This window comes from Cryptosporidium parvum, chromosome 3 (genome assembly GCF_000165345.1).
Source record: "Cryptosporidium parvum Iowa II chromosome 3, whole genome shotgun sequence".
Classification (NCBI taxonomy): Eukaryota; Apicomplexa; class Conoidasida; order Eucoccidiorida; family Cryptosporidiidae; genus Cryptosporidium; species Cryptosporidium parvum.
The window spans coordinates 164,427-191,768 of NC_006982.1; the positions used below are offsets into that span (position 1 = coordinate 164,427).

Below are 27,342 nucleotides of genomic sequence, written 5' to 3' on the forward strand. Positions count from 1 at the left end.
CAAATCCAAAGGTACCATTGTATTGAGACGGTGGGAAATGAAGAAAAAAGGAGGCAAAAAAAAATAACGAAAATATCACAAAATGAAAAAATAGAGAAATCTGACATTGCAATAAGAAATTAGAATTTTTTTTAATAAATAATTTTTTCAAGATATTCTTTTATAAAGAGTTATAATGGCTGGCTCAGAAACGGATAAGCGTAGAGCCTCAGGACGAAGAGGAAGCCTTGAAAGTGGCAGAGGAGATTCTCTTGGGAAAAATTCAAATGAGTCAAATCCAGGAGTTTTCAGAGAGATGTTCGGAACAAAGGAAAATCCTACAGTTATTCCATTTAAATCCATAATTAAGAATCCAAAGATTTATTTTCCAATTATTGCACTTACAGCAACTCTTACAGCAGGTCATATTCAAAATCCAGATGCAACCAGAGAACTATTCTTTAAAAGTGGTGCATTTTCTTTTGCTCCTGAAATGCTTGAGTCAGGAGAAGCTTTCTTTACCATCAACAATGTTATGTCCGTTGCTAATGGAGCAGTTTTCATTGGTCATATGATTGCAGGTTCTATAATTGATAAATTTGGTTTACTCCCATGTGCATTGGTAGGCCATATTTTGTCTATTTTTGGATATACCTTAATGTTTTTATTACATTTCTCTTCCTATGCATATTATTTTGCTGGTATATGTTTTGGTATTTCTCTATCATGTACTTTTGCATCCAGATCCAGATTTATGCAGATGTTCCCAAAGGTCAAGAACACTGTTGGAATGCTTCTCACAATTGGTATGGATTTTTCTCTATTATTCCCCTTACTTCAAGATAAGCTTTCAGAACTCTTTGGTGGTACCAAGATTGTAATGACTAGTATGGTAATTATCCAAGCAATAATACTCATTCACCATGCATTTATATTCCCATATGGTAAGCTACCTGATAGAATGGAGTATAAAAACTCTAATAATTCACGTAATCTTGAAGATGAAACCACTGATCTTATTCAAAAGGATGAAACTGAAGAAATTGAACAAGATGGAATTCAAGGTTACAGAGAACTTTCTTGCATTAGGAAGATTTTCTCGCTACCTTTCATTGCCTTCTTTATTTATATGTTATTCTTTGCCTTATCTAGAATTCATTACCAACTCTTCTTCAGAAGTACTTGCTTGATGAACATTAGCGACCAAGTAAGCGCTAAAAAAGCTGCAGATTATGGAAATATTGTATATTCATTAGCATCTTACTTATCTCTTGCTTGGGGTTACATTGTAGATTACAATGGACTTATTATTACAATGCAGTACCAAATCGCATTACTTATTGGAGCTTACTTCTGCGCAGGATTCAAGTCTGTGAGCAACATTATCCCTCAAATCTTATCCAATGTATTTGCTGGTCTTTATACATGTTTTGCTAATTCTTTAACTTATAGTTTCGTAGCTGGTGTGTTTGGCTACGAAAGCTTTGGTGTTGTACAAGGTTTAGCTTCTCTTTCAGCATTTGCTTCACTTATGTCAATCAATTACTGGCAGAACTTCTTGGAGAACGTTTTACAAAGAGATTACAATCTTGCGAATAAACTTATCATGTATGCCGCCATTGTAATCCTTGTAATTTTATTCATATTAAGAATGATTTACGTTAGAAAAAGCAAGTAAATCTTAGATACAAGCCTTGGAATTGATCTTCGAAGCTTAATATTTCCAGTTAATTTAGTGTGAAAATTATCGGTGTAATAGCTTTTTGCTTGTATATATAAGACAATATTTTCAAAGTTGTACTATTCGAGAAATGTCGATTGGTTAATTAAAATTTGCCAATTGCTTCTTAAGATCAATAGAGGTTTTCCGCATAATAGTCGTATCAACTCATTATTAAGAATTTTGTAATATACTGCAAGGTATCTATACTTATATTTATACTATATGTAATTTATTTATACTTTATGTAGAACCGATTTTTGTTCCTACTAACACGTATATAATGCATGCATGCATTTTAGATTAATAATATATTAAAAAAAAAAGACTACTAGTTTCTAAGAATAACCCTAATTATTGAAACTTTTGTGATTCTTACTTTCTTCTTGAGCTAAAATTACACGATGGAACCCCCATGAACTGCTCAGCTGTATAACGTTTAAGTATCTTGCATGCTTCTAACAAAGCTTGCTTTTGGTCGATAAATCTACAGGGATATTTGTCGATTTCCTGATGTAATCTTCTAGTTTTTTTGTTAACTCTTTTAACTCTACATGATTCCCACTGATGGACGCTTCTAATAGCTGCCTTTAGTTTGCTAAGCTTCATGTTATAATACTTAATGAGCGACCTTATATTATTTATATCATCAGGCTTAACATCTTCACTAAAAATCTTTTCTTCTTCCGGTAGAAATGATGGTGGCTTAGCAGGAGCAGTAAGTGGGTCTAAAATTCTAAAATCTAATAGGCCTATATCTTCATATGGTCTTCTCTCATACTTTCTACATGGATCATTTTCATATTGGATTTCATGGCTGTTCATAGAAATTGTATTCCCGATATCAATAATTTTCATAGAAGTTGGAGTAACTGCAGCTAATTCAAACATTGTATTAATAGTCTTCCATTTATCAGAACCAAAGTTTGGATCAATGGAAATCATAATATTTCTAGTATGCAAATCACAATGGACTTTATTACCATTTTGTAACATGAACATAGCGGCAGTATAAAAAGGAAGCCATATTCCTCTAAGCATCCTTCTATACCATCTACCTACCTGTACCTTTTGCTCTTGGAATTCCTTCCCAATTAATAAATCATATAATAAGTTTTCATCCTTTAAAACAACAATAACTTTAATATAAGGAATGGCATCCAATTTTTCAATAAAAAGCATTTCATTAAATACTTCGTTCCCATTTTTATCATTAATGACATAATACTTGGGATGGAGACTCACTCTGACTTCGGGAGTTTTAGAATTTGCTTTATAAGAATAACTTAATTGAGAAATTCTCATAGCTCTCTCCAGTTCATTGTAAAGTCTTGCAGGACGAAGGTTAAAGTAGGTATCAATTTTTGCCAAGATATGAAAGGATGTGATTGGTTGTACTTTGCTTCCCACAGAACAGTCATATAATTTTTGAGCTAAATCAGGGTTTTTTGGATCCCCCTTTAAAACTTGATTACGTGGGAGTACTAAGCAATTCTCCATAACAGTATATTGTAATGTTGAAGTAACAAAGAGTATTGCATATACAAGAGCTGAATTTGCTCCTTCCAAGTTCAACTTCCAATTCACCAAAACAGTTTTCTCAGAACTACCTTCTACAGCTTTTTTGGTAATTTGATTAATTTGTGGAACAGATACAACCTTCTGATTCTTATCACTTTCACATTTCAAGAAGAAGAATTTCTTTTTGCCTTCTCCTTTAAGAACATTTTGTCCATTACAAATCTCCACAACTCTACCTATACTATGTGCTTTCATCGGATTGATACCTCTCAACTCCTCAACCGAGTTTATGCCTTCTTCTCCAGCAGAGTTGGACTCCTTCTTCGAGGAGTCTGAAGAGACCTTTGAAGTACCTTGAGGAGTTAATCCAGATCTTTTTCTTAGACCACTTTTGTTTCCAGATCTAGAATCGGCAGCTTTGACTATTGATAATTCCTGAATTAAAGTAATCCATAGTATCAGTTGTAGTAATAGCAGAACCAAACTGGATTCCTTCACAAAATTCATTTTAAGCCTAACTAATAGACATAAATTTACTATTATTAAGCTTCCATATAAAATTCAACTATATATTGATTTTGAAAAATAATATTATGTGCCATTCACTCTAAGATAACAATCTTGTGAACCTGTTTCTGGTTAAACTACTAAAAAAAAATTCTTTTAACAATTTATTATCTTAGTTTTGTGTATAATTTCGCTAATTAATCTTTGTTTTTAATATTTTCATTTACCTTTGATTTCCCTTTTAAACATGCGTGCATAAAAGTGTTTATTTGTATGTGTGACACACACCAATCTTCTCAACAACGGCAAAAATAACAACCTTATTTGTCAGTATTCCTTTTTATTCATTCATTCCTAACTTTTTTTTCTTATATTTTAAGTCTTATTTATAATCCTTTTCAAAATATTAATCTAACATTTATTCTATTAATCATGAGATCTCAATTTACGCGCCTAAATTACTAGATCATAATAAAATAATTAATATACAAGTTGAAAGAAAAAAAAAGGAGCTATCGTTATTCAAACTCCTAGTTTATTCTCTTTTTTCTTCTAAGTTTGTTTTTAATTCTCTCAAATTTAACAATAGTTGTCTATTCTAATATGGTCGCATATAATCTTTTTCGTATTTCTTCTTATCCCACGTTAATTGATTATTTCTATTTTGTCATTCCCGCCGAAATGTTGACTACGATACACACTGCATGCACACCGGTATTGAATTGTGAATTTTTTTTTATTAAAAAATTTGTTTAAAAGATTAAACGAAAAAAAGATAGTTGCAAGAAACTGGCAAACTAACAAAATCTAAAGAGAAGAAAATTTTAAATAGCCAGGATAATAGTTGTAGGAGTGCAGACAAATATAATTAAATCTAATAGTTGAAAAATGCTACTAAGTTGCAGATATTGAAGTTCCAGAAAATCAAATAATGTTTGAGTTAAAATTCTTATTTTTGTTTTTGGCCCTGGCTTTACTTAGAAATGCTGCTGGAGATGAGTTTTCAGACTATTCTATATTTCAAAGCCCCGAAAGCTCTACTGAGCTTTCAGGTGGTAGCCTGGGAATGCTAAATTTTGGCCAAAAACAATCCCTAGAGGACACAACTTTTGATACACAAAGCCAAGTTCTTCTTGACCATTTTCAAGATCCAAATGAACCATCAACAATTGGTAATATGATTTCCGAAAATAATTACCCAGTTGAAAGAAAAGAAATTATTGGATCTTTTGATGATAAATACAAAGAAAGCCCATATTCAGAAACTTCTATGTCATCTAGAAGAGGAAAAAGATCTCAAAATATTTTTTCCATCAATAAAATCTTGTCAAAGTACTCAAAAGAAGAACTTGCATTGCTTAATGAGTATTTGATATCATTCTCTATGCTCCTAAAAAGGAGATTTAGGAAATTCATCTTCAAAAAGTATAGTCCCTCACGAATTAGATCTCAATTTGCCAAGATGTATGTTGATAAGTTTGGAGGAAGCAAATCTAAGGCTTTACTTAAGCTTAGAGAGTTTGAGAAAATACTAAGTCTCAAACATTCTGCTGCAAGAAGACTTTTTCATAGTCAATTCAATCTTTTAATATCAACACTTAATTCAGCAGAAGCACTTATTTATTTAACAGAAAAATGGAGGTACCAACCAACTTATATTAGTGAACCTCTTCTAGTTGTAAGCAAAAGCTCTTACAATAAACTAATGAATCTATGTAAGAAAAAATCAAGAAAAACCAAAATTGTACTTGTCTCAGCCTCTTCTGAACTTATTCCAAAGAAATTCCGTAAGTCAGATCTAAATGATTCATTTCAAGAGCTTTCAAAGTTTAGCAAAACCATTCATTCCTTCCAAGAATCTGCTTCTTCTGGAGGAGCTGATTCCAAATTAAGCTTGGGAACAACTCAATGCAATTGGGATTCTTCTCGAAAGAAAAAAGCTAAATTCACAAAAAGTAGTCTTAAATGCTTTTTCAAGCCTAAAAAGCGCTCATTCTTTCATATCCATTACTATGATATCACGAATACTGCAAAGTTCAAATACTTAATGCAAGTCCTCCTCAGGTATAAGCCTAATCCCTATTCTCAGAATGCTTACCCTCTCATTATTATACCAGTATTAATTGGGATTCCCCAAATTGATAAAAATGGGTCCATTTTAGGGCTTAATTCTATTACAGAAGTCACAAAAAAGAAGAGAAAGTATGGAAAATCCTTCAATCATAGAAACAAAAAGAAATCTAACAAGAAAAAAAGAACTAAACTCGGAAAATAGTGGAATTTTCCCATTTATATTTGCTATTTTTTTTTAATTATTATATTAATTGTCAATTTTGATATTTTTGTGTGCATTTCCACTGAGCCCCTTTAATTTGTCCTTTCATATTTTATTTTAGTGTACATTTGTGTGATTTATATACAATTTATTAGGAAATTAAATAAAGTGTGAAAAAATACTGAAATATTGTGCTCTATTTCTTGCACAATACTTTATAACAAAATTCTCTTTTAAATATAATTAGCATATGATGAGACAATTATAATTATAAGGAAATAGATCAATTTTTGACTAATTAAGATTATATTCACATATGCAGAGTATAATTTAATTGGATTCTCAACAAGGTGATACTTTTTTATGATTAAATCAAAATATTGGTATTGGACATTAACTTTGGTTCTCCTGATTATTCAGGTGGTTTTGGGTCAAAATGAAAAGTTTAGTAGATTAGTAGCTTCTTATGCTACAGGAATAGATGAGATATTTTATCCATTTATTCCTCAATTATTTCTGATGATGGGTAGAGAACAGGTTATCTCAAATTTATTTAATTCTTTTGATGTTGTTATTGAGAAATATCCAGGAACAGCAAATTTGTGGATGTTTGAAAGTATTAAAGGAGAAATAAGTGAGATAAAGAATTCTATGGAAGAAAATATATTGAATTTGGGAGACAAGTACAATATCAAATTTGCTGGAGATAATAAATTTAAAAGTTTTCAGGATTTCCAAAAAGATCTTTTGATTTATTTTAAAGAATTTGGATTAGAAAGAGCATTTAAGATACATAATGAAATTGAGGAAATAAGAAAAAAGCTAATGGATTATAAAACTTTAAATAATGTAAAAATACTTGAACAAGTTGAATATAGGTGGAACTTTTTGATAAATATATTAGAATTTGTAAATAAGAATGAAGGGAATAAAAATGATGAGTTAAGAAGAAAAATTAATCAAAGTATAACAAATCACTTTATCATGATGGAGATTCCAAAAAAAACTGAGTTTGATGTGAAAAACTTTGATTCAGATTTCTCAAACGAATTTTGGGATGGCCATTTAAGCAATTATAAATTATTGGCTCTTTTTCATGAATATAGTATTCAACAGATAAACTTGTTATATAAACAGAAATTGATTTGGCTGAGAATTCATTTAACAGTAGGAATAATAGATTCGGAAGGTTTTCTGAATAAAGTACATAAGTCAGCAAGTAACACAATGGTACACTCAATTTCATTAACTTCTCTTCAATACTTATACCAGATTAAGGATAGAATCGACTTTTTTTTGTTAAATGAATCTTATTTGGATCAACTACTGGATATTTACGATAATTTATCAATAGCAATGAATAGGTGGATGGGACAGACTTTGGTTTTGGATGATTTGCAATATTTATATACTCATTTGAAGATTGAATGTTTAGACATTCGAAAAGCATTAATACATTTTTTTGACAGGATAAAACAATATGGACAGACAGATCTGATAGTGTTGGATAAAAAGAGCAAGAAGAATAAAAAATTAGGGAAGAAGAATAGTGGATTTTTAACTCATTTACCAATAGAATGGGATATTACAACAAAGCTAGAGAATGATTTATTATCTTTAATAAGAGAAATTGAGATTTGGAAAGGGAAAAGCTATCCTAAAGTAAAACAATCTGGGGATATTTTAATTTTTAGAGATATGATTACTTCAAGAGTAAATATGGAACTTGAGGAGGAAATTAAAAAGAACGATAGCTTATATGAGGATCATACTGAGTTTTACCTTTATTTAGAAAGGATAGAACAAAGATATATGACTTTTGTGAGAAAGTCAATCGTATTTTTGGATGAACTTAAGAGTACAAGTAATGACTGCCAGACTTTGTATTTTTCAGCATCCCAAGCTGGAACCTTGATTTATGAGATCGTAGCAAGTGAAATATTAAAAACGTCAAACCGTTCGGGAAGGATTAATATGAACTCGAGCAAACAGCTAAAAAGCTTAATTAAAGATTTAGAATTTGTGAAGGAATCAATAGATACAGTAAAGAAGACTGAAGAGGATAGCGATGCTACTGATATTCTTGGAGAATCAATATCCGATGAAGACTTTATATATGTTCCTGGAACAGTTGGGAGTTTTAAAAAATCCCAGACCACTAGTGGTTATTTGATATTCAGGATTTCAGTGATTGTGGGACTTTTAATTGTGGCAATCATATTGTATATTTATAAGGATAAAATCTTGGTGAAAAAGTTTGATAATTCTGAGGAAAGCGAGATATACGAAAGATATTGTTCAAGGGTATCTTTGGACGAGATAGAGTTTAATTCCTCGCAAAATGGTGAACATAAAATGGTTATGAAAAAGAATAAGTATTATAAGGTAGATAATAAGTCTGGGAATATAATTTTAAAGCAGCAAAAGTGAGGAGTCTTTTTTATAAAAAAGTTTTGTGAATCTAGTTACAATTTCCATAATTAAGTAGAAAATGTTTCCTTAAATTCAATTCTTATATAGAAATCGAATAGTTCGACTGTTACCTTCCGGCGATTGAAAGTCGCTTATTAGTAGTTTATAATCTTTTAATTTGATCAAATTTTTTCTAAAAAGTTTATTTAGAGTCTATCCACTATTCATTTTTTAATCATTTTCTGAGGGGTATATAGAACTTGCATGTACCGGTATTTTTGCATGCATTCAAGGTAAAAAATACAAGCCATGCAAACAATAAAAACTGGCGGGCAGAGGAAGAATTAAGAATGTTAATATATGTTTATAATGATTAATAACAAATAATTGAATAAATGTGGGATTCTAATATGAAGGAGCTCATTTTCTGAATTTTGAGTTTGAAACAATAAAGAAAATGTGTCAAAAAAAGTAGTTTCTTTGGAAGAGGTAAAGTCGAAATTTCGGATGGATTTTCTTTTGTAGAAATATGCATGCAAGAGGCGCTTGAGGACAAGGCGTAGTGAGGGGGAAGAATTTAATATGCAATAAAAACACAAAAAAAGTAATTTGTTGACAGAACATGAAGAGGTGAATTTCCAAAAAAGATGGATGTAATAGAAGCAGGAGATGTTGTGGAAAAGCCATCTCCAGATGTTTTTCGCTCAAGTAGGCAATTTTTGGACTCTGAGGTGAAGTTAATAGAAGAAATAAAACATAATTTTTTGGATACAGTAGGTTATATGGAATTTCGAAAATTTAGCAGAAAACACCAGGGAGTATTTAGAGATGTTGCAAGGGCTTGGACTTTGATTTTGTTAGTACTTTGTGGATTTTTCTCAAATCTGCTATTTTTTTCTTCATGTCCAAATTTGGGAGATATAGCAGCACATGGGTTGTTTTACAAGGGATATAATTTGATAATATTATGCGTTGAAATCGGAATGATAGTGACTACATCATTTTGGCTGCTAATGACTCAGTTCCAGACTGGAGTAGTTTACTCGTTTAGATTGAGCGTTTTATACACAGCTATTACATTTCTATTATTTATTTTGAGGACAACAATTTCAGATTCAGAAAACTCAACAATTCTACAAAAATGTGACTATATTTTGAGTAATGGAGAGGTGATCGTTTACAATATAATTCCGCTCATATATATTACGTTACAGTTCTTAATTTCTTTTATTTCATTTTTTTACTCAAAACTGAGACCAATCATAGCTGTATATTACTTTAAGCATCCTTGGTTCCTCAAGTCTTGGAAATTTGTAAATATTGAGCCTGTAGAGTTAAAATTACTTTCTTTTGGAAAGAGGTTTGATGGGAGCAGAAATATTAGTCCAAGAAATACAAGTTCAAAGTATTGTGAAAAAAGCGAGTCAGAGGACAAGACGAGCTCTGAAGGTATGAAAGGAGGATATTCAAGCGATACAAAAATGTTTTGGGATACGGAAAGTGATAACCAGAATATCAGATTAGCTTCTGGTTATTTCATTGAGATTAAAAGGTTTAGTGTAAGAAAGCTACTGAAAAAGTTGAATCCGATAAGATTGGATTTGCTTTTAACTTTTAGAACAAGAAAGGATAGAGGTAGAAGACCAAATTCTTTGAAAAACCAGGGATGCAGCATAAATAGTTGGTATTTGGGAGAAATTAATGAGGAAGGAAGGCCTCATGGTTTTGGAAGATGGAGGGAGGATGATTACTACGGCGAGATTCTCGTTGGGTTTTGGAAGAATGGGCATCCTGTTGGACCATTTAAAACAAGAGAGTGTAGATCAGGGAGTGGCTTTATTTGTTTGAAGCTAGGATTCTGTCGAACAGAGGCAAATTTGACTCCTAATCTATATGGTTATGCAGATATTGAATGCAGTGTTTCTGGTCAATTCTTTAGAGGGTTTCCTTTATGCCATATTTATCCGGCTCCGTCAATAGGAATGAATAGAAGTGGATCAATCTTTGCGAGAATTGGGGCTAAAGGAAAGGCAGCATTAGATGATACAACTCAAAAGGGCAAGAAAATGGTTGGTGCAGTGTTTAATAGTTCTTGGTTTAAGAAAATAAGGAAAAAGGACAAAGATAAGAAGACCGCATTAGAGAAGAAGGAGAGCATTTTAGATTCTAAAAAGGTGGTTAGGCTTAATTTAGATAATATTGAAGGTAATAGTGATAAGATGGAGTCAAATGAATTAAATAGTTTATCAATTGATATACCGTCAGGAAATGAGCAAAATTTAAAGGAAGTAGAACCCAAACTGTCATCAGGGATGTGTAAAAGTGAAATGAATTTAAGCTTACAGAAAAAAGGAGTTCACATGATCCGTAAAGTTAGACAAAAGCTAAGAAGGAACCAAAACAGACAGGACAAGGAGCGTGATTTGTCTCTTCTGTGGGTTTTCCAAAATTTATCCCCACACATTCCGATGTTTACAATCCACCCTAAGAATGAAGTCACTATTTTGGTTGATGCAGAAAGGGGTTTGTATATTGCCGGATACTTTCCAGTATCAGAAGTATTACGTTATACAAAACAAACAGGAGCGAGGTTGGCTTTGAGCAACCAGGATCCTGAGAGTTTGCTAAGCGAAAATAACCTAAAGAGTACAATTTTGGGCCCGAATGATGCCATTAGTGGGCTTATTCCGTTCTCAAGCTCATTTTCGAGCTCCTCCATTATCAAAGCTTCTCAGTATCCTCTAAATAGGCCTCAAGATAATAGGTACTTGGAGTCTGTTGAAGTTAGGGTAGTTGATAGATATTGCAATGATTCCGTCTTCTCAAAAGATGCTTTAGATGAAAACCAGGATAATACCGTATACTACCCAGAGTTGGAAGTCAAGAATTGGATTCATAGCGATGGACTTCATGCGGCTGAGGCGCTGATATTTATTCATGGGTATAATAACACAATAATGGATGCTTTAAGGCAAGTTGGACAGATGATTGCTTTTGGAAACTTTCCCTCGTATATAAAACCTATGGTATTTTCTTGGCCATCAGGAAATTCCTTCTTAGAGTATTTCAAGGCTAGAAAGAGTGCAGAAAGTCCTCACACTCATAATTCACTTTACCAACTCATATTAGGGTTAAAGAATAGAGGAATTCGACATATCCACATTATGACTCATTCAATGGGAACTAGATTATTCATCCAGTCGTTCCCTAAGCTTTTATCAGAGAATTTACTTGAAAGATGTGAACAGCATGATCATAGATCAAGCATTGATCCTGGAAATTATTTGGGTCTTCGTCATTCTGAGACTCAGTTCGGAGACGAGATTAATCCAATTATTAATGAAAAGGTTCAAATAGTTTCAATGACTTTCTTGAATCCTGATTATTACTTGGATGACTTTATTAACAAAGCTTTCCCAATGTTAAGGCAATACTGTAATTTAATTACTATGTATGGAGATAGCCAAGATGGTGCTCTAAAGTGGAGTGAAATCATTCAGGGTAGGAAAGCTCTCGGCTGCAACGTTTTTGGATTGCATTACGGGACTATTGGGAGCTTTAGTAAGAGAATGAAATCTCAAATCAACGATCTTGACCAATATAGAGCTTCTGATGTGGAACTAACCAGTGGCTTGAAGAAGACAGTTTCTACATCAAACATGGCCGTCTATGGGGATGAAATCAACTTCTCTTCCAATCAGAAAATAGGAACAACAGGATTAAAATCGGATACGGAAAATCACCCTAATTCTGAGAATAGAGCTTCACAAGAATCAAAACCAAGAAATGATAGCGCATTATCTCTTATTTACCCTTCTAAGGTCCTAATTAACAGTTTCAACGCCTCTCAAAGTCCCAGGCAAGGTTCTCCAAGAGCAAGTAGTTCCGGAATTTTGGAGACTTCCAGTCCATATGCAAATAGACATACTCCTGAACAAAGATTCAACTATTTAGATATGGATGTAATTGACCAGAGTTTCATTGAACAAAATGTTGGGACAATGCGTCATAATAACTGGAACTTAAACAGAGAAGTCATTGAGGATTTGAGGGAACTGGTGGTGAGCAGGAAAAGAGCATACCAGAGATCTACCAGGCTAGACAAACGAGAAGGTAATGTTTGGGTCTACAGAATTGCTCCTTCTTGTGTCACTTCCATTTTCGACTAGTTTAAAGCTTCAAATATCACCTTTAATGAGGTGATTACTGCTCAAGATTCTCCAGTTTTCACAGTTATTACATCAATTTCGCCCAGAATAAGAAATAGTTTAAAACAAAATAAACAATTAAGCAAAATTCTACCTACATTTCACAACTCTTCTCGGAAACTGGGTGACATTTTCTCCTTGTTCACCTAACTGCTTCCTATATTACTCCACAAAATGAGTATACTGACTCCTGCTAAGTCCCAAACAAATTAACCGAGCTAAGCAAATCCAAGTTCAACAACCTAAGTCTCACATCTTTAATAGTCCTGACAATTTTTAATTTGTAATAACAGTGTCAATTCCTTTTATCCCTGCTCTTTCTCCATACTTTCTCTCTTTCCTCCATTTCCCCCTCTTTTCTTTCTCTTTCTCCAAATATTTTCCCTCCCTGAAACCTAAAATCTCTAAGCCCGGATCTAAAAATTAGGTGGCGGATCTAACGTTTTGGCGGGAAATTGCATGCAAGTCTGGAGAAAATAATTGAGAAAAAGTGAAAAGTGCAGGAAAGAGATAATGAAAGCGTTATTCCTGGCATTTTTAATAATTTTTATAGGAGGATGGGGTGGGGGAAAGCTGGTTAGAGTGGAATCTTTAAAAACAAGTGCAAAAAGGTATCAAGAAAGAGAAAGGGTTCCATCTCGTTTGCCTCCACCAAGAGAAGAACCTCCGGTATTTCAAAGATATTTATATTCCTATCCAAAAGATTATGGTTATTACTTTTTTAATAGAATTAGTGATTCCAATTACTGGGATCGTATTAATGGAGAAAATAAGCAAATTCCAATTGAGGGTTGGCAATGGGACAACACATCTAATAATTGGTTATGGGGTCCCTTAAGAAACCAGGATGGTACACCATTACTTCCTTTGAGTCCAGAATTAGAAGCTCCAAGAGCTTATGTGGGCCCTACTCGTATTTATGGTCCAATTCAAGTCGATGATTTACCAATTCCAAGAGTTTTAGATATAATTTGTAAACCTTATGAAAGTTTAATAGGTATTAGAGCATGGTTTCCCAATCCTGAAAGTAAAGGAAGGAAAGATCTACGTGGGATTCAGTTCTTATGTTCTTCTCCTTTAGATACAAGAGTAAAAGGAGGGTCTAAACATTCAACATGGAGTAGGATTATGGGAAATGTTGGCCCAAATTTGAAAAAGTACACTGTTTTGACGCGTCCAGAGGATCCTTTTGTCAAAATTAGGGTTTTTGTTGAAACTTTAAACCCAGTAAAGCATCAGTCCCAAAGAGAGTTAGTTATACCAACCTATCAAGGTCCAAGATTAGTGTATATAGATAATCAAGAAGAAGCATTGGAAAAAGGTCCAATATACCTTATTAGAAGAATAACTTTGAGAACCAAGAATAATCATCTGAGTTTCTTGGGTAAGGCAGGAGGTAATTTACCTTCAGTTGTAGAGTCTGCTCCAGAAGGATATGAGCTTTCAGGATTCAGAATCTTGATTTCAGGATATCCAAGAAGTAAATGGAGGGGAGCTGACTTTTCAACTTTGGCATACAGAAACTCCATATCTTTAGGATTTCTCTTCTCAAAGACTGAGGATATACTGTCTCGTCCTCAAGTTATTTATGGTAGAAGAGGATATGATTTCCAAGATATTAAATGCGATGGGAAGATCACAGGATTACAAGGATTTTTTATGGGAAATAGAGGGTTGGTCGGTATTAAAGTTGAATGTGACAGAGTATGGCAGGAAGTTATTTTGGGAATTACAGAAGGAACTGATTATAAGGCCTTGGTTGGGAGTATGATCAGTGCTGTGACTTTGCATTTATCACCAGAAAAGTTTATCCAAAGTCTGGTGGTATTCTCTACAACAGGTAGACAACAGAAGTTGGGTGATGATTGGGTTACTCCTACAATAAGATCCTCTAAATCAGAGGGGGGAGGAAGAGGAAAGATTCTACAAGGAATCTTTGCCGAGTTGGACAAAACTGGAGCTATTTCAGGAATTGGTTTCCATTGGAAGAAGCCTCCAAAGCCGGGTCAGGCTGGGGATAGGGAGGATTATGGTAATTTGGAGGTTTCTGAATCTCCCTTGGAAGGAGGAGACACTGGATCACTTGGAAATTCTTCAAAGAAGGAGATTGTTCCAAGAAGCTCCTTCTATGGTAGAGTTGCTAAGGATTGTCCAATCCTGGAAACCAAATGTCCCACGGGTGTTCCATTGACAGGTCTACGTTTAATTATGAGAAAGGGTGAGACCCAGCCAAAACCCTTTAAAATGTACTTAGTTTCTTTGTCAATCCAATGTGGAGACGAGTTCTTTAAGCCAGTTGGGAATCCAAATCTAATAGAAGCAGGTAAGAAGAGGACTTATGACATTCTGATTCATGAAGAGGATCCAGTTGTAGATTTCAGGGTTTATCTTGGTGATCTTGGTCTTCCTCATCTTTTTGATCTTCGTTTCAAACATGATGTATTAAGTAGTTATGAATTATATGGATTCAGAGTTGCTATGATGATTAGAAGTGAGAGAATTGGTGCGATTGCTCCTCTTTATAGGGTTGCAACTCCTATTGATTTACCTCCAATCACTGCAAAAGACATTAGTATTCGTCTATTTGGAGCTGTTAGACCTGAATCTGATCCAGATGTGGTAGTACTTGAAACATCTTGTCCACCTGGAATCCCTATTACAGCTGTTAGGATGTGGTTTGTAAGGAAGATTGAGGGAAATAATGTTTTCTCTAGGTTAGTTGGTCTTAGAATTCGTTGTGGTTCTAAATGGAGGAAGACTAAACTTGGAAGTAGTATGGGAGATAGATTTGAAGCTGAAGTGGAATCTGGGGACTTCTTCTCAAGATCCTTTGTTGAGAACCAATCCGAGAAGCCTTTCTATGTGAGTGGGATAATGCTAGTTACTTTAGAGAATAGAAAGTCATCTTTTGGTGAGACAGGAACAGAAATTATGAAGAAATTGGCATCAGGTGATGTTGAATCTGAAATATATGGATTTATTGGACAGGAAACACCAGAAGGATTAGTTTCTATTGGGTTCCTTGAGAGAAAAGCAAATTACGATGATTATCCAACATTTAATGATATTGAAGTGGCTCCATATCAAGTTTCTGCTTCAGATATCCAAGGAGAATCAGAAGGTTCTTTGAATGAGGAAAAGTTAATAGAAAGCGGAATTGTGAACTTCAGGCCCGGAGAGGAGTGGTTTGGACGTAGAGGATTAGGGGGATCTCATGCAGAAGAGACTTTCTGTGCTCCTGGAAGCAGGTTAACTGGTCTTTTGGTACATACTTCAACAAAGATTCCTCATTCGATTATTGGTTTGACTTTAATATGCGATGGCAAGCCATTAAATCCAGTTGGAAGTACTTTGGGAGATATTGCCAGGTATGAGATTCCAATGAATGAGCCAATAGAAAAGGTTGAAGTTGTATTGAATAAAGAAGATAGATCACTAAGTAGATTAAAACTTTTCAATAGAAACCATATGAAAAAGAAGATGGGAAAATTACATGATAGATTCTTGAGTGGATTTGATGTAGAGATTAGAAAAGGAATGATAACAGCTTTATCAGCAATATATACTAACTTTGGGGATTCTGGTCCTCCTCCAAAGGTAAGAACAGTACTTGGATCAAATCAAGTAGGGTCAGGTTCAGCCCCAATAACTGATAGAAACACTCCATGGGGTCATGCAAATGCAAATGGAGATGTAAGTACTGGAGATGAGTATTCGTGCGAGGAAGGAACAAAACTTACTCAAATAACTATGGCTTATAAGAGGAACTCTATAGAACAGAAACAAGAATTAATAGGTTTGAGGATTACTTGTAATGATGAAGATTATGAGCAAGTTGGAATGTGGGATGTTTCAGATAATAATTATATTCTTGTAGAGGAAACCTTTGGACTGAGGGAAAAAGAGTTTATAATAGCGATAGGAGGAACCAGGATTGATAAGACTCATAGTATAGGAAAACTCTATTTTGAGACAAATCTTCTAAGACAGTTTGGGGAATGGCAGCATTATTATGTGGAGGCAAAAACAAGAGGAGATGGGTTGTATGGATTTGAATTGTTATTTGAGAAGACAGGAGATTATACAACTCCAATAGCAATGCTATTACCATTGTTCAGACCAACTTCAATGGATACAAGGAGTGAAGATTTGGAAGAGAAGAAATATAAATCTCCATTTGAATTACCAAAAGCAGTAGCAGAGTCATCAGAGGAAGCAAATGAGCAAGAAATGAGAGGAATGTTAAGTTCTCCAACAATTGTTACAGATTGGATTGGATTGGACATTGGAAGCTTAGAGATGGATGGAATTTGGTGTAAGACTTCAAGGCTAAAGTTGGATGGAAGAATGACTTGGGAAGATTGGAGGAACTCAAGAATGACAGGATTGAGAGTATATAATGATGGAGACCACATTAAAGGAATAGCTCTTCAATGTGGGAATTCTTGGTTAGAGGAGGCAAATCTTGGTCTAGTTGGCCCGAAGTTCCATTTTGATGAAATTAGTGATTGTTTGGAGAGTGATGCTGATTATATAGAGAATATTGAAGTTGCTATTGATTCTAGAGGTATTCCGGCAGGGTTTAAAGTATTTAGCCACGTTAAGAGGCAGAAGAAAGTTTTAATTAATAATAATTCTATGGTGACTTGGCAATCAAATGTTCCAGATTCAGGAAATCACTATGCTTCAGGCATTCATGTTGAATACGACCCTGATACTAATATTATATTCAGAGTTAGAATAGTCTATCGTCCAATTTCAATTGCAGAAGACCCTGAGGAAAATGTCGGGTTTATATTTTAATAGAGGTTTAGTAATCTTTTGCTAAGGGAGAATGAAAGAAAGAAAGAGGAGGGAAAATAGAGGTACAAAATTGAGACATGGTGGAATTGAATTGATTTTGTTCTGTATTTTGTACTATGGATGACCAATTTGGTCCAAATAGGTGAATACTCTAACTGGCGCGCATTTCCTGCTATTTGCATATATGCATGCATGTATGGACTTGTAAGTACATATTTTCTCTTATCCTTATAATACTTGCTAGTATGGTTATGTATTATTTATTTTTAAGGTTATATATTTATATTTAATTTTAATTTTGGTTTTATATGTTTTTTTTCCTATTTGCATCATAAATATATGTGAAAAAGGAGTGCTAATAATATCGTTAGTAGTAGGTAGTAGATAAGGGAGAGGGGGGAGAAATCGGTTTTGACAATTTCATAAGAAAAAAAAAAAAGAAAATCAGGCCATGCATTAAATACTTGACTTTATTCAGTCAGTAAAGCCTATTGTATGTTCTAGTTTGGTATTTTTTCAAAAAGAGCTCCGACGCCGGGAATCGAACCCGGGTCGCATGGGTGAGAGCCATGTATCCTAGCCGACTAGACTACGTCGGAATTCGAGGTACCCATTATTTTAATTAGTATAGTTGAAATATCATGATGTCTACTTAGGCGGTAAATTTCTGCAAGTTATATAAAAATTTTACTACCTCTAGAGAAAGAGGTAGTAGGCGGGAAGTACTAAAGGCTTAGAATGACAATATTAAAATGCTGAATAAAACTTAGCAAATAGGGAAGAAAAAAAGAAGGAAAAAAAAATTGAAAAAAAACATTAAAGAATTTAAATATACAGAATTGACCTTTAGAGTCAAGACTTAAATATCTCTAGTGGTTGATTAAGAAAATATTGGTATAGACGCTATTACTTGGAATAAATAAAATTAAGGAATATATCTATATGTATCTACTCGTTTAAATTTAAGAGTTTAGAGCATTATATAGAATTAATTTAAGTTTCATTTTTTTTTTGGTAATAGGCTAACAAAACGATAAAGAGATTATTATTAATTTATTTGAAAGAAAAAAAAGTACTTAATACAAAGAAGAAATTTGGATTTTATACTTGAAGGACATTTATTCAAAGTTTTGTTTGGACATTAATTAATATTTTAAGATAAGTAGTAATAAGTTTATAATTGATACTGGTTGGATAAATTTATGTAATAATAGAGGAAAGAGAAGGGTATTTAAAGCAAATCAATAGAGAATATTTTATTTCAGTTTAATATTAATAATAAAAGAAAATTTCCTTTAATTATCAAACAGTGAATAATAAAGTTTAGATATTAATGGAGCAAAATTCAATTGTTCCATACCACAATGGAAGGAACTATCCTGAATATGGCCAGTTAACAAATTATTATCCTAATAATACAAATAATAATGGGAATGATTCAAAGTCTGCTCCATATGAGATTCCGGGATGTCCAGTTTTCAGTGTTTTCATAGCGACAGTTGTTGGTATTTTATGGCTCTTCTTTGCATTAACATTACCAGCATACCATTATGCAAGAGTAGTTTTTCCAATAGATAATTATATTGACTTAAATTTCGGATTATGGACAGTACATGTTTCTTCAAACTGCGATTCATTCGTTAGTTTTGACGCAAATAAGAAGATGTGTAGATTTATAGTTTCAAGAATGGATAATTTAAGTATTTCAGATGCTACAAACTTTATTTGTAGTCTTGAAGCTGGTACATTACAACTTTTAAATCTTGGTTGTAATAAATTCCACTTGTTAAGAATTGGTTCATCAGTTATCATGACAATGTTTATTTTATCAATCATATTACTATTCTTTGCAGCAATCTTTTTATTAACATTTTGGTTCTGTTATCGTACAAGACGTGTGAGACAAAGTATATTTATGCTTCATTTCATTTCAGCATTAACATGCGTTCTTGGTATTGTTGGATATCTTCTTGTTGGTGGTCTTACTATACAGCCATTTAGAGATTCTTCAATGTTTGGAATAGGTAGTAGTATGTTTGCAAGACTATTCTTTGTTGATATTTCAAGAACATTTGATTTGTCAACAGGTTTTGCTTTTGCTGCTTTTGGAATGATTTGGATTGTTTTATTACCTTTATGGTCAGTTTGTGCATTACCATCAGATATTTGTGTGGATGCTATTGAAGTTATTGAGGATACAACATACGAGGAGGAAGAGTTAAAGAAGCTTTTGGGTTATTCAGGACTTTTTGGACAAAACTATGGTAATGAACAGTCTGCTGCTAATAACTCTTATTATTATCAGAATAATCAAAACCAGAATTATTATAATCATCAATATCCTCAATATTATCAGGGCCAACAGAATCATAATCCATATGGGCAACAATATCCTTATTACAATCAACAATATAGAGGTTATTAGTTGCAATTTATTTTAACCAAGTAATTTGGACATTAAGGTTTCTATTTTTTCAAGGCAAGGCAATTTCTTTCTTTAAAAAGAGAATGTTGCAGCAAAAATTCCGTCTTTACTATGATTCCTACTACTTTATTACCACTACTTTTACTACCACTAATATTACTGTTACTACTACTACTACTAMTACTAATAYTAWTATTATTATTATTATTGGTAATACTAMTTTCAAYACTATTACCAATGATAATTCAACAAATAGCRTCAGCTGTTTATAGTATTAATATTAWTTCAAARCTTTTAATTCCATTYYCAYCCATTTTYATCCATTYCATTCTCTCTATTCCCCTCTCAAYAAGTGGATTTATGTAATAACTTTAATAAGTTCGTTATATATCGAAARATAAATGTGTATAATCKTTGTACTATTGTTCGAGCATATTAGCAAGAATTATATTAAACTGGAAGAGAAATAGTAGAAGAAGAAAGTARGRATAGAGAATGAGTTAGAATTTGATAGTATGTCCAAGATTTAGTTTATATTTCTATATTATACAAWTAAAATCTATGAATTTTACTAGTTATTTTTTCTAYGRTTATAGTTATTTTAAAGTTAAAATAAAATCTTTTACTTGAAAATTTTAACATATCTCATATATTCTATTTGTTTTATYCACKAGATTTACTTTCTKATGTTATATTACTARTCAATTTTTGAAAATGCGAATATTWTATTKGATACATGCGATTTGCATGCATCCACATAAATTCSCGMYATACCGTTTAAAGAAATATGGTAATTACGTGTCAATTTTTCTKTTTGAATAATYTTAATGGTATTTTTAATAGTATTAKTATAARTAGTAGAAATTGTATTAAAAATTAGAAATGTTAGTGTGAATAAAGATATTAATAMATTATTATTAGTAGAAATAAGTGGAAAACAAATAGTACTAAAATTGTAATTATTCWGATTAAAATAGTTTTTTTTTTTARTTTTTTAAATAAATAAAAAAACTTAAGTTAAATATTAGATTTAATAATTAAATAAATGGGGTGGATACATATAATTTTAWTRTTTCTAATCAATAATTTAATGATTAAGYACATGYAAATAAGTGTAGGTTATTTATTGATTARATTAAATTKTTTYGATAGTTSTTATKTTCARTTCCTRWWKYRAYGMRTCTTTAGTAATTGATTTCCAGAAGAGATTTCCTGAAGTTGGAGTGTTYCGAAAATCTTGATAATTATGGACTCATAGTMCTRTYMTKMYYAKTAKTATYATTAYKATTATCGKCAATATYKTCAMGATTWWCCKYCTGTTMRWGCTCGMATMACWGTYGGTAWAACTATTGRCTTKAKYTKCATSTKWYAMKYGTATATTTACAGTATTAGCAGTATCCTCAACTCCAAGTGAACTAACAGCTAAAGTTGTGGAAAGTCTTAAAATTTCATTTGGATTATTAGAAGCAGTTTCCAATTTAATATATGCAAATAATGAGATATTACTTTGTACTAGATCAATATCAATAATAATTTGATTTTTATTTAAAGGAAATAATTCAATTGGAATTTTAAATTTTGAAATAGTACCTACAAAATCATTACTTTTCTTTTTATTTACTATTTTATTTTCTCCAATTAATCCTTCTTGATTATTGAAATATTTTTTTATGTTAGTTTGTATAGTTGTAGTTTTTTTATTATTTACATTAATAGCTTTATTAATTCCATCTAAAGTAGCTTCCATAAATAATGGTAATTTATTTGTATTCGTATTATGACTAATATGTGGAGCTATATCATCTAATAATTTATTTACCAAAATAATTTCGTCTTCATTTAATATTAGAATATATCTCTGTGTTCCATCTTCACTTGATGTTATATTATACATGATAAGATAATTATCTAAATCAAAAGAAATTTGTTCTTGTTTTGTTGTGTTAATACTTTCAAGTTTTTGATTATTATAATGGTCATCAATTAAAATATGATGACGTTTTTTATGTGGATTTTTTGTATTGATTCCAGTATTATTTACTGAATTTATTTTCATTTGATCTTGATTGGATTGTTCTTCTATTTCATTTTGATTATTTTTTATGATCGTAGAGTTGTTTGAATCATTAGTAGTATTTGAAAGAATAGTATTATTAAAGTTATCAAATTGTGTAGAATTTTCTGTAATATTTGTTATAAAGTTTGATTCTTTGAAATATTCCTCAGTATTATTGTTTAAAGATAAGGCATCTTTTGTTTGATTGGTTACTTTTTCCTGTAAATCTTTGATTTGAAGAAATTCTGAATTTGTTTGAGTATTTTTGTCCAAGGGTATTCCTCCATTGATCAAATTTCCAATATTTGCAGGAATGGTCGTATTTGCGGTAAAGTTACCAGTTGAAGAGCTTGAATCTTTGATTTCAATTTTTTCTTCTTGTTTGTCCTTATTTTCTTTTTTCTCACCCTCCTTTTCTTTCTCACCCTTTTCTTTTCTTTTCATCCTCTTTTTCGGTCTTCTTCTTTTCTTCTACCTTTTCGTCCATCTCTTTTTTATCCTTTTCTTCCTCCGTTTTCTTTTCGTACTTCTTTTCATTCTCTGCCATCTTTTTATCCTCCACCTTCTTTTCGTCCTTTTCATTCTCTGTCTTCTTTTCATCTTTCTTTTCATTCTCTGTCTTCTTTTCTTCATCCGTTTTCTTTTCTTCCTCCGTTTTCTTTTCGTCCTTTTCATTCTCTGCCATCTTTTCATCCTCCACCTTCTTTTCGTCCTTTTCATTATCTGTCTTCTTTTCTTCATCCGTTTTCTTTTCGTCCTTTTCATTCTCTGCCATCTTTTCATCCTCCACCTTCTTTTTGTACTTTTCATTCTCTGTCTTCTTTCCTTCCTCTACCTTCTTTTTTCTCTCCTTTTCTTCCTCCATTTTCTTTTCGTCCTTCTCCTTTTCGTCCTTCTTTTCATTCTCTGTCTTCTTTTCATCATCTGTCTTCTTTTCGCTCTTCTCTTTCTCCTTCCCTTGTATTGGGTTGTATATCTCACTATGTAAATCTATATTTGCAGAATTTTTGATTTCATTTCTCTGATTATTTCTCAGTGATAGTTTTGCCTTAGAAATTGAGGAAGACTCAGAAATTTGTGTAGAATTATCGTTACTAATCAATGAAAATTCTGTCTTAATATTTAAAACTACTCCCTGTTGTATATTGCTTTTCAACTTTAATATTCTTCCACTGCATGATTCTCCTATTGTATTAATTTCACAAACTTGATCATTATTTTGCTTTTGAGAATTTTCAATCTCAGCTATTTGATCTTCTGCTAAAATCTCATAATTCTCCAATCTAACGCTTTCTGATAACCAAACAAAGCTAAATATTACTAAAATAGGAAGAAATAATCTTCCAAACTTAATTATATGCATTTTCATCTTTTTTTTTTTTTTTATTTAAATTTGATAAAATATTATTATTGTTATTTTGGTTTTACTATTATTTGTATTCAAATTAAATATTAATAATAATTAATAAATAAAAGATACCTTTCCTTCACTTTATTCGACTTAATGTGAGAACTTATTATTGCTTTACTACTTACAATGATTTTATTTGGAATTACTTCATTACTAAAGAGTAAAAATTTGTATTCTTCTTTACCATTAATCTATTTATTTATAATTATTATTGAATATTTTCTCTATATACTCAATGAATTCCTTATTTCAAATTCTCGATATTTATTGCATTTATAGATCTATGGCAAAATTATACACATTAGAATTTATAGTAAATAATTAAAAAAAAAAAGAATAAAAAAAAAATATATTTAAATGTTTAACATTAATTTTATTGAAAATAAAAAATTCTTTACTAATCCATCATTTGCTTTCTATGTAGAATTAAATATACATATTTTCTACAAAATAACTCAATCTTAGATTATTAGTTTTCTTTAGAATAATTTATTGATACAACAAAAAATTTATTAATACAATTTGACTTTTTTTAAAAGAAATATTAAATCCCTCTATTAATTTATTTTTATAATAAAGAGAAAATTAAAAAAAAAAAAAACTTTTTTCCACTATTTCTAATTTTACATGCATTTTAAGAAAGAAACCCGCCAAATCATTTATTTTGAATTTTTATTTCTTTTTTTCCAAATTAATAATAGTAATTGTTATATTAATTAAAACAACTTTAATTATATATTTTTTTAAAAATTTCTTCATCTCTTTTTTTCTTAAAAAAAAAGTAAAAATCTCGCTACTTTAATACTCAATTCTTAAAAAAGTGTATTAAACAAAAAATATTTACATAAATATATATACAAATATAATATAAATATTTTTATTGCATAAATTAATGTCATTATTAAATATTATTTAATAATTTATAATTTGTAGTGTAAATTCATATAATAATATATTAATAATATTAATAATAATATAAACAACTTTAGATATTAATTAATTTGCACATTTTTACCGCCAAAACTACTTTTAAAATAATCAATATTTGCATGAGTAATGTTTGTAAGGATTATTTATTATTATAATTTTTTTTCCTCAGCGGCTATAATAAAATTAAAGGAGAGTTATAATCAATTATATATTAATTAATAATAAATATAAACAAGAAATACCGTATATTATAAGTTGATTTATTGATAAGACAAAAAAAGAAAATAATAAAAGTTGAAGGAAAAGAAATAATAATAATAACAAACCAAGTTGACATTTCAAGACTCTAAAATAGTCAATATATTGGATGATATAAAATATTAGCAAATATAGAGGGGAAACAGAGAAATATATATAACCAAATAAATCGCAATTTTGACAAATAGAAGTATTAAGGACTTAAAAATATTGTCAATTAATAGTTTGTAAAAAAAAAAAAAAAAGAAAGGAATCGTATGGTATTTGAATAGAGTTAAAAATTGAATAATATTTAATATAGTCAAAATAATAAGAAGAAAACTTGATAAGAATCTAATCACAAGTAAATTTTTTTCAAAAATTTATATTTATTTATATATATGTAATTATATTTTAACATATATTTATATATATATTTAAATATAAATATATATCCAAAAATAAGACTGAAAAAAAAGATAAAAAATGGAAGAGAAAATCGACAGGAAAGATTTTTTCTCAGTAGAGCTTGAAAATGGACAAGTAGAACCTGAATCATCTCCAATATATAGAAATCCTAGTTATTCTAAAGGTGAATTATCAAATTTACAAGGTTTAAATGCAAACAATTTATGGGAACTATTTGTAAATTCTGTAAATAAATATAAGAATAAAAAATGTCTTGGAACAAGAAAACTAAATAGAGATGGAACTTATGGAGAATATGTATTTAAAAGCTATGAAGAATTGAAAGAAGAGGCTTTAAATATTGGTATTAATATTTTAAAGATGGATTTATGCCCAATAAGAAAATATGAAGATAATGAATATCAAAAAGAAATTAGTATGATGGGTATATTGAGTAGAAATAGAGAAGAATGGTATTTAACAGAACATGCATGTAATGCATTTGGAATTTGTTTAGCTCCTTTATATGATACTTTGGGAGAAGATAATTTAAAATTTATACTGGTGCAAACACAATTAAAAAGTCTATGTATTTCAAATGATAGTTTAGAAAAGATTATATCAATTATTGAAAGATCTATAATTGATTCAACCAGAGATTCAATATTAATAAAAAATTTGATATGCTTTGATCATCCAACAACAGAAATTAATCAGAGAGCTAAGAATTTAGATATTAATTTGATTTTATTCAAGAATTTACAAGAAAAAGTCAGTAAGAAAGATAAAGAAATATACAAACCCAAAAAAATTAAACCAGATGATATGTGTTCAATACATTTTACATCGGGAACTACTGGATATCCAAAAGGAGCAATATTAACACATCGTTGTTTTTTAGCATGCGTAAAAAGTTCATATGAACATTTATTTTCAGAGAAAGAAATACAATTAGATAATGAAGATGCACATTTATCTTATCTTCCAATGGCACATATATTTGAAAGATTAATTGTAATGAATGCTTATTATTTGGGAATACCAATTGGTATATTTAGTGGTAGTGTAACAAGATTAATGAGTGATTCACAAGAATTAAAACCAACAATATTAGTTTGTGTACCACAAGTCTTAACAAGAATTATTCAAACAGTTAATGATAAAATTAGTCAATCAAACTTTTTAGTAAGAACAGTATTTCATAAAGCATTGAAACAAAAAGAAAGTATTATTAAAACAAAAGGAGATCCAACACATTGGTTATGGGATAGAATTATTTTTAGTAATACAAGACAGATATTAGGTGGAAAATTGAAAGCTATAATAAGTGGAGCAGCACCATTAGGTTTAGAAGTAAATCATAAAATACAAGCAATTTTTTGTTGTAAATTAATTGAAGGATTTGGTATGTCAGAATGTATTGGTACTTTAGGTACAAGATATTCATATGCACATTTAGGTACTGTTGGTGGTCCATTTAGTGATGTAGAAGTCAAATTAACATCAGTATTAGAAATGGGGTATGATTCAACAAAAGAACCAAGAAGAGGATTATTAAAGATAAGAGGTAACAGTGTATGTAAAGGTTACTTTAGGGATATAATCAATAGTAAAGAATTGATTGATAGTAATGGTTGGTTAGATACTGGTGATATAGCAGAAAGACAACAAGATGGCTCATTTAAGATTATTGATAGAAAGAAATCATTATTTAAATTGTCTCAAGGTGAATATATTTCACCAGAAAGAATTGAGGGAATATATTTATCATCATCATCATTAATTCAACATGTATATGTATATGGTCAATCAACTGATAGATTTTTAGTAGCTTTAATATTCCCAAATGAGCAAGCATTAAGAAAATGGTCGGAAGATAAAGGAATGAATACTTTATCATTATCTTTGGAAGAATTATGTGAATCTCATGAATTATTTGATGAATTGAATGATTCTTTTCATAAAGCTGAATTAAGTTCAAATTTATTTGGTTTTGAGAGAATACATAAATTTAAAGTAATTCCTGAGGTTTTAAGTACTTCAAATGGATTATTAACACCAACTATGAAGATTGTGAGAAATAAAGTCAATTCAAAGTATAAGGAAGTTTTGAATACTTTAAGATCACAAATTTGATTATGAAAATAATATATAACTTATTTATATATTTTTTTTCTCTTTTTTTTTAATAATAATTTTTTGTATTATTATTTTCTATATATTTTCCAATACTTAATTTCTTTATTATAAATATGATTTATTAACTTGTTTGTATTTATGTAATTGATGATATACTTAGTAGTTTTTGTTTAATGGAATATTTGAATTTGGATTTTAGATTGTTTAAGACTTGGAATCCTCTAATATAGATTCAAATGTAGGATTTTTAGGTTTAGGGTTTTTAGGCCTAATTCCAAGTTTAGGACTCTCAGGCCTAAATTCCAGGCCTA

The 27,342-nt window shown here is 30.8% G+C and overlaps 10 protein-coding genes and 1 non-coding gene across 11 annotated transcripts; 8 read left to right on the plus strand and 3 right to left on the minus strand.

Moving 5' to 3' along the window:
• Nucleotides 1-175: 175 nt before the first annotated feature.
• Nucleotides 176-1,657, plus strand: cgd3_550 (protein with 12 transmembrane domains; the record flags this gene model as incomplete). The annotated part of the gene is made up of 1 exon (XM_626640.1): nucleotides 176-1,657. The coding sequence occupies one exon, from the start codon at nucleotides 176-178 to the stop codon at nucleotides 1,655-1,657; it is 1,482 nt and encodes a 493-aa protein (XP_626640.1).
• A 417-nt stretch (nucleotides 1,658-2,074) lies between these two features.
• cgd3_560 (hypothetical protein with a signal peptide) lies at nucleotides 2,075-3,727 on the minus strand (the record flags this gene model as incomplete). The annotated part of the gene is made up of 1 exon (XM_626641.1): nucleotides 2,075-3,727. The coding sequence occupies one exon, from the start codon at nucleotides 3,725-3,727 to the stop codon at nucleotides 2,075-2,077; it is 1,653 nt and encodes a 550-aa protein (XP_626641.1).
• Nucleotides 3,728-4,658: 931 nt separating this feature from the next.
• On the plus strand, nucleotides 4,659-6,002 carry cgd3_570 (hypothetical protein with a signal peptide; the record flags this gene model as incomplete). Its single annotated transcript, XM_626642.1, has 1 exon — nucleotides 4,659-6,002. One exon carries the CDS (start codon nucleotides 4,659-4,661, stop codon nucleotides 6,000-6,002), a length of 1,344 nt encoding a protein of 447 aa, XP_626642.1.
• A 363-nt stretch (nucleotides 6,003-6,365) lies between these two features.
• cgd3_580 (hypothetical protein with a signal peptide plus transmembrane domain near C-terminus) lies at nucleotides 6,366-8,432 on the plus strand (the record flags this gene model as incomplete). Its single annotated transcript, XM_626643.1, has 1 exon — nucleotides 6,366-8,432. The coding sequence occupies one exon, from the start codon at nucleotides 6,366-6,368 to the stop codon at nucleotides 8,430-8,432; it is 2,067 nt and encodes a 688-aa protein (XP_626643.1).
• A 629-nt stretch (nucleotides 8,433-9,061) lies between these two features.
• cgd3_590 (hypothetical protein with 4 transmembrane domains, possible unusual phyletic distribution) lies at nucleotides 9,062-12,583 on the plus strand (the record flags this gene model as incomplete). The annotated part of the gene is made up of 1 exon (XM_626644.1): nucleotides 9,062-12,583. The coding sequence occupies one exon, from the start codon at nucleotides 9,062-9,064 to the stop codon at nucleotides 12,581-12,583; it is 3,522 nt and encodes a 1,173-aa protein (XP_626644.1).
• Nucleotides 12,584-13,135: 552 nt separating this feature from the next.
• Nucleotides 13,136-17,425, plus strand: cgd3_600 (hypothetical protein, signal peptide; the record flags this gene model as incomplete). The annotated part of the gene is made up of 1 exon (XM_626645.1): nucleotides 13,136-17,425. The coding sequence occupies one exon, from the start codon at nucleotides 13,136-13,138 to the stop codon at nucleotides 17,423-17,425; it is 4,290 nt and encodes a 1,429-aa protein (XP_626645.1).
• A 526-nt stretch (nucleotides 17,426-17,951) lies between these two features.
• On the minus strand, nucleotides 17,952-18,024 carry cgd3_605 (the record flags this gene model as incomplete). The annotated part of the gene is made up of 1 exon: nucleotides 17,952-18,024. It is a non-coding gene; the product is annotated as a tRNA-Glu (tRNA).
• Nucleotides 18,025-18,758: 734 nt separating this feature from the next.
• cgd3_610 (hypothetical protein with possible 4 transmembrane domains) lies at nucleotides 18,759-19,850 on the plus strand (the record flags this gene model as incomplete). The annotated part of the gene is made up of 1 exon (XM_626646.1): nucleotides 18,759-19,850. One exon carries the CDS (start codon nucleotides 18,759-18,761, stop codon nucleotides 19,848-19,850), a length of 1,092 nt encoding a protein of 363 aa, XP_626646.1.
• A 2,315-nt stretch (nucleotides 19,851-22,165) lies between these two features.
• Nucleotides 22,166-22,894, plus strand: cgd3_620 (hypothetical protein with signal peptide; the record flags this gene model as incomplete). Its single annotated transcript, XM_626647.1, has 1 exon — nucleotides 22,166-22,894. A coding segment is annotated over one exon (729 nt), but the record flags the coding sequence as incomplete, so codon positions are not given.
• On the minus strand, nucleotides 22,328-23,275 carry cgd3_630 (hypothetical protein with signal peptide; the record flags this gene model as incomplete). Its single annotated transcript, XM_626648.1, has 1 exon — nucleotides 22,328-23,275. One exon carries the CDS (start codon nucleotides 23,273-23,275, stop codon nucleotides 22,328-22,330), a length of 948 nt encoding a protein of 315 aa, XP_626648.1.
• Nucleotides 23,276-24,970: 1,695 nt separating this feature from the next.
• On the plus strand, nucleotides 24,971-27,028 carry cgd3_640 (acyl-CoA synthetase; the record flags this gene model as incomplete). The annotated part of the gene is made up of 1 exon (XM_626649.1): nucleotides 24,971-27,028. One exon carries the CDS (start codon nucleotides 24,971-24,973, stop codon nucleotides 27,026-27,028), a length of 2,058 nt encoding a protein of 685 aa, XP_626649.1.
• Between the last annotated feature and the right edge of the window lie 314 nt (nucleotides 27,029-27,342).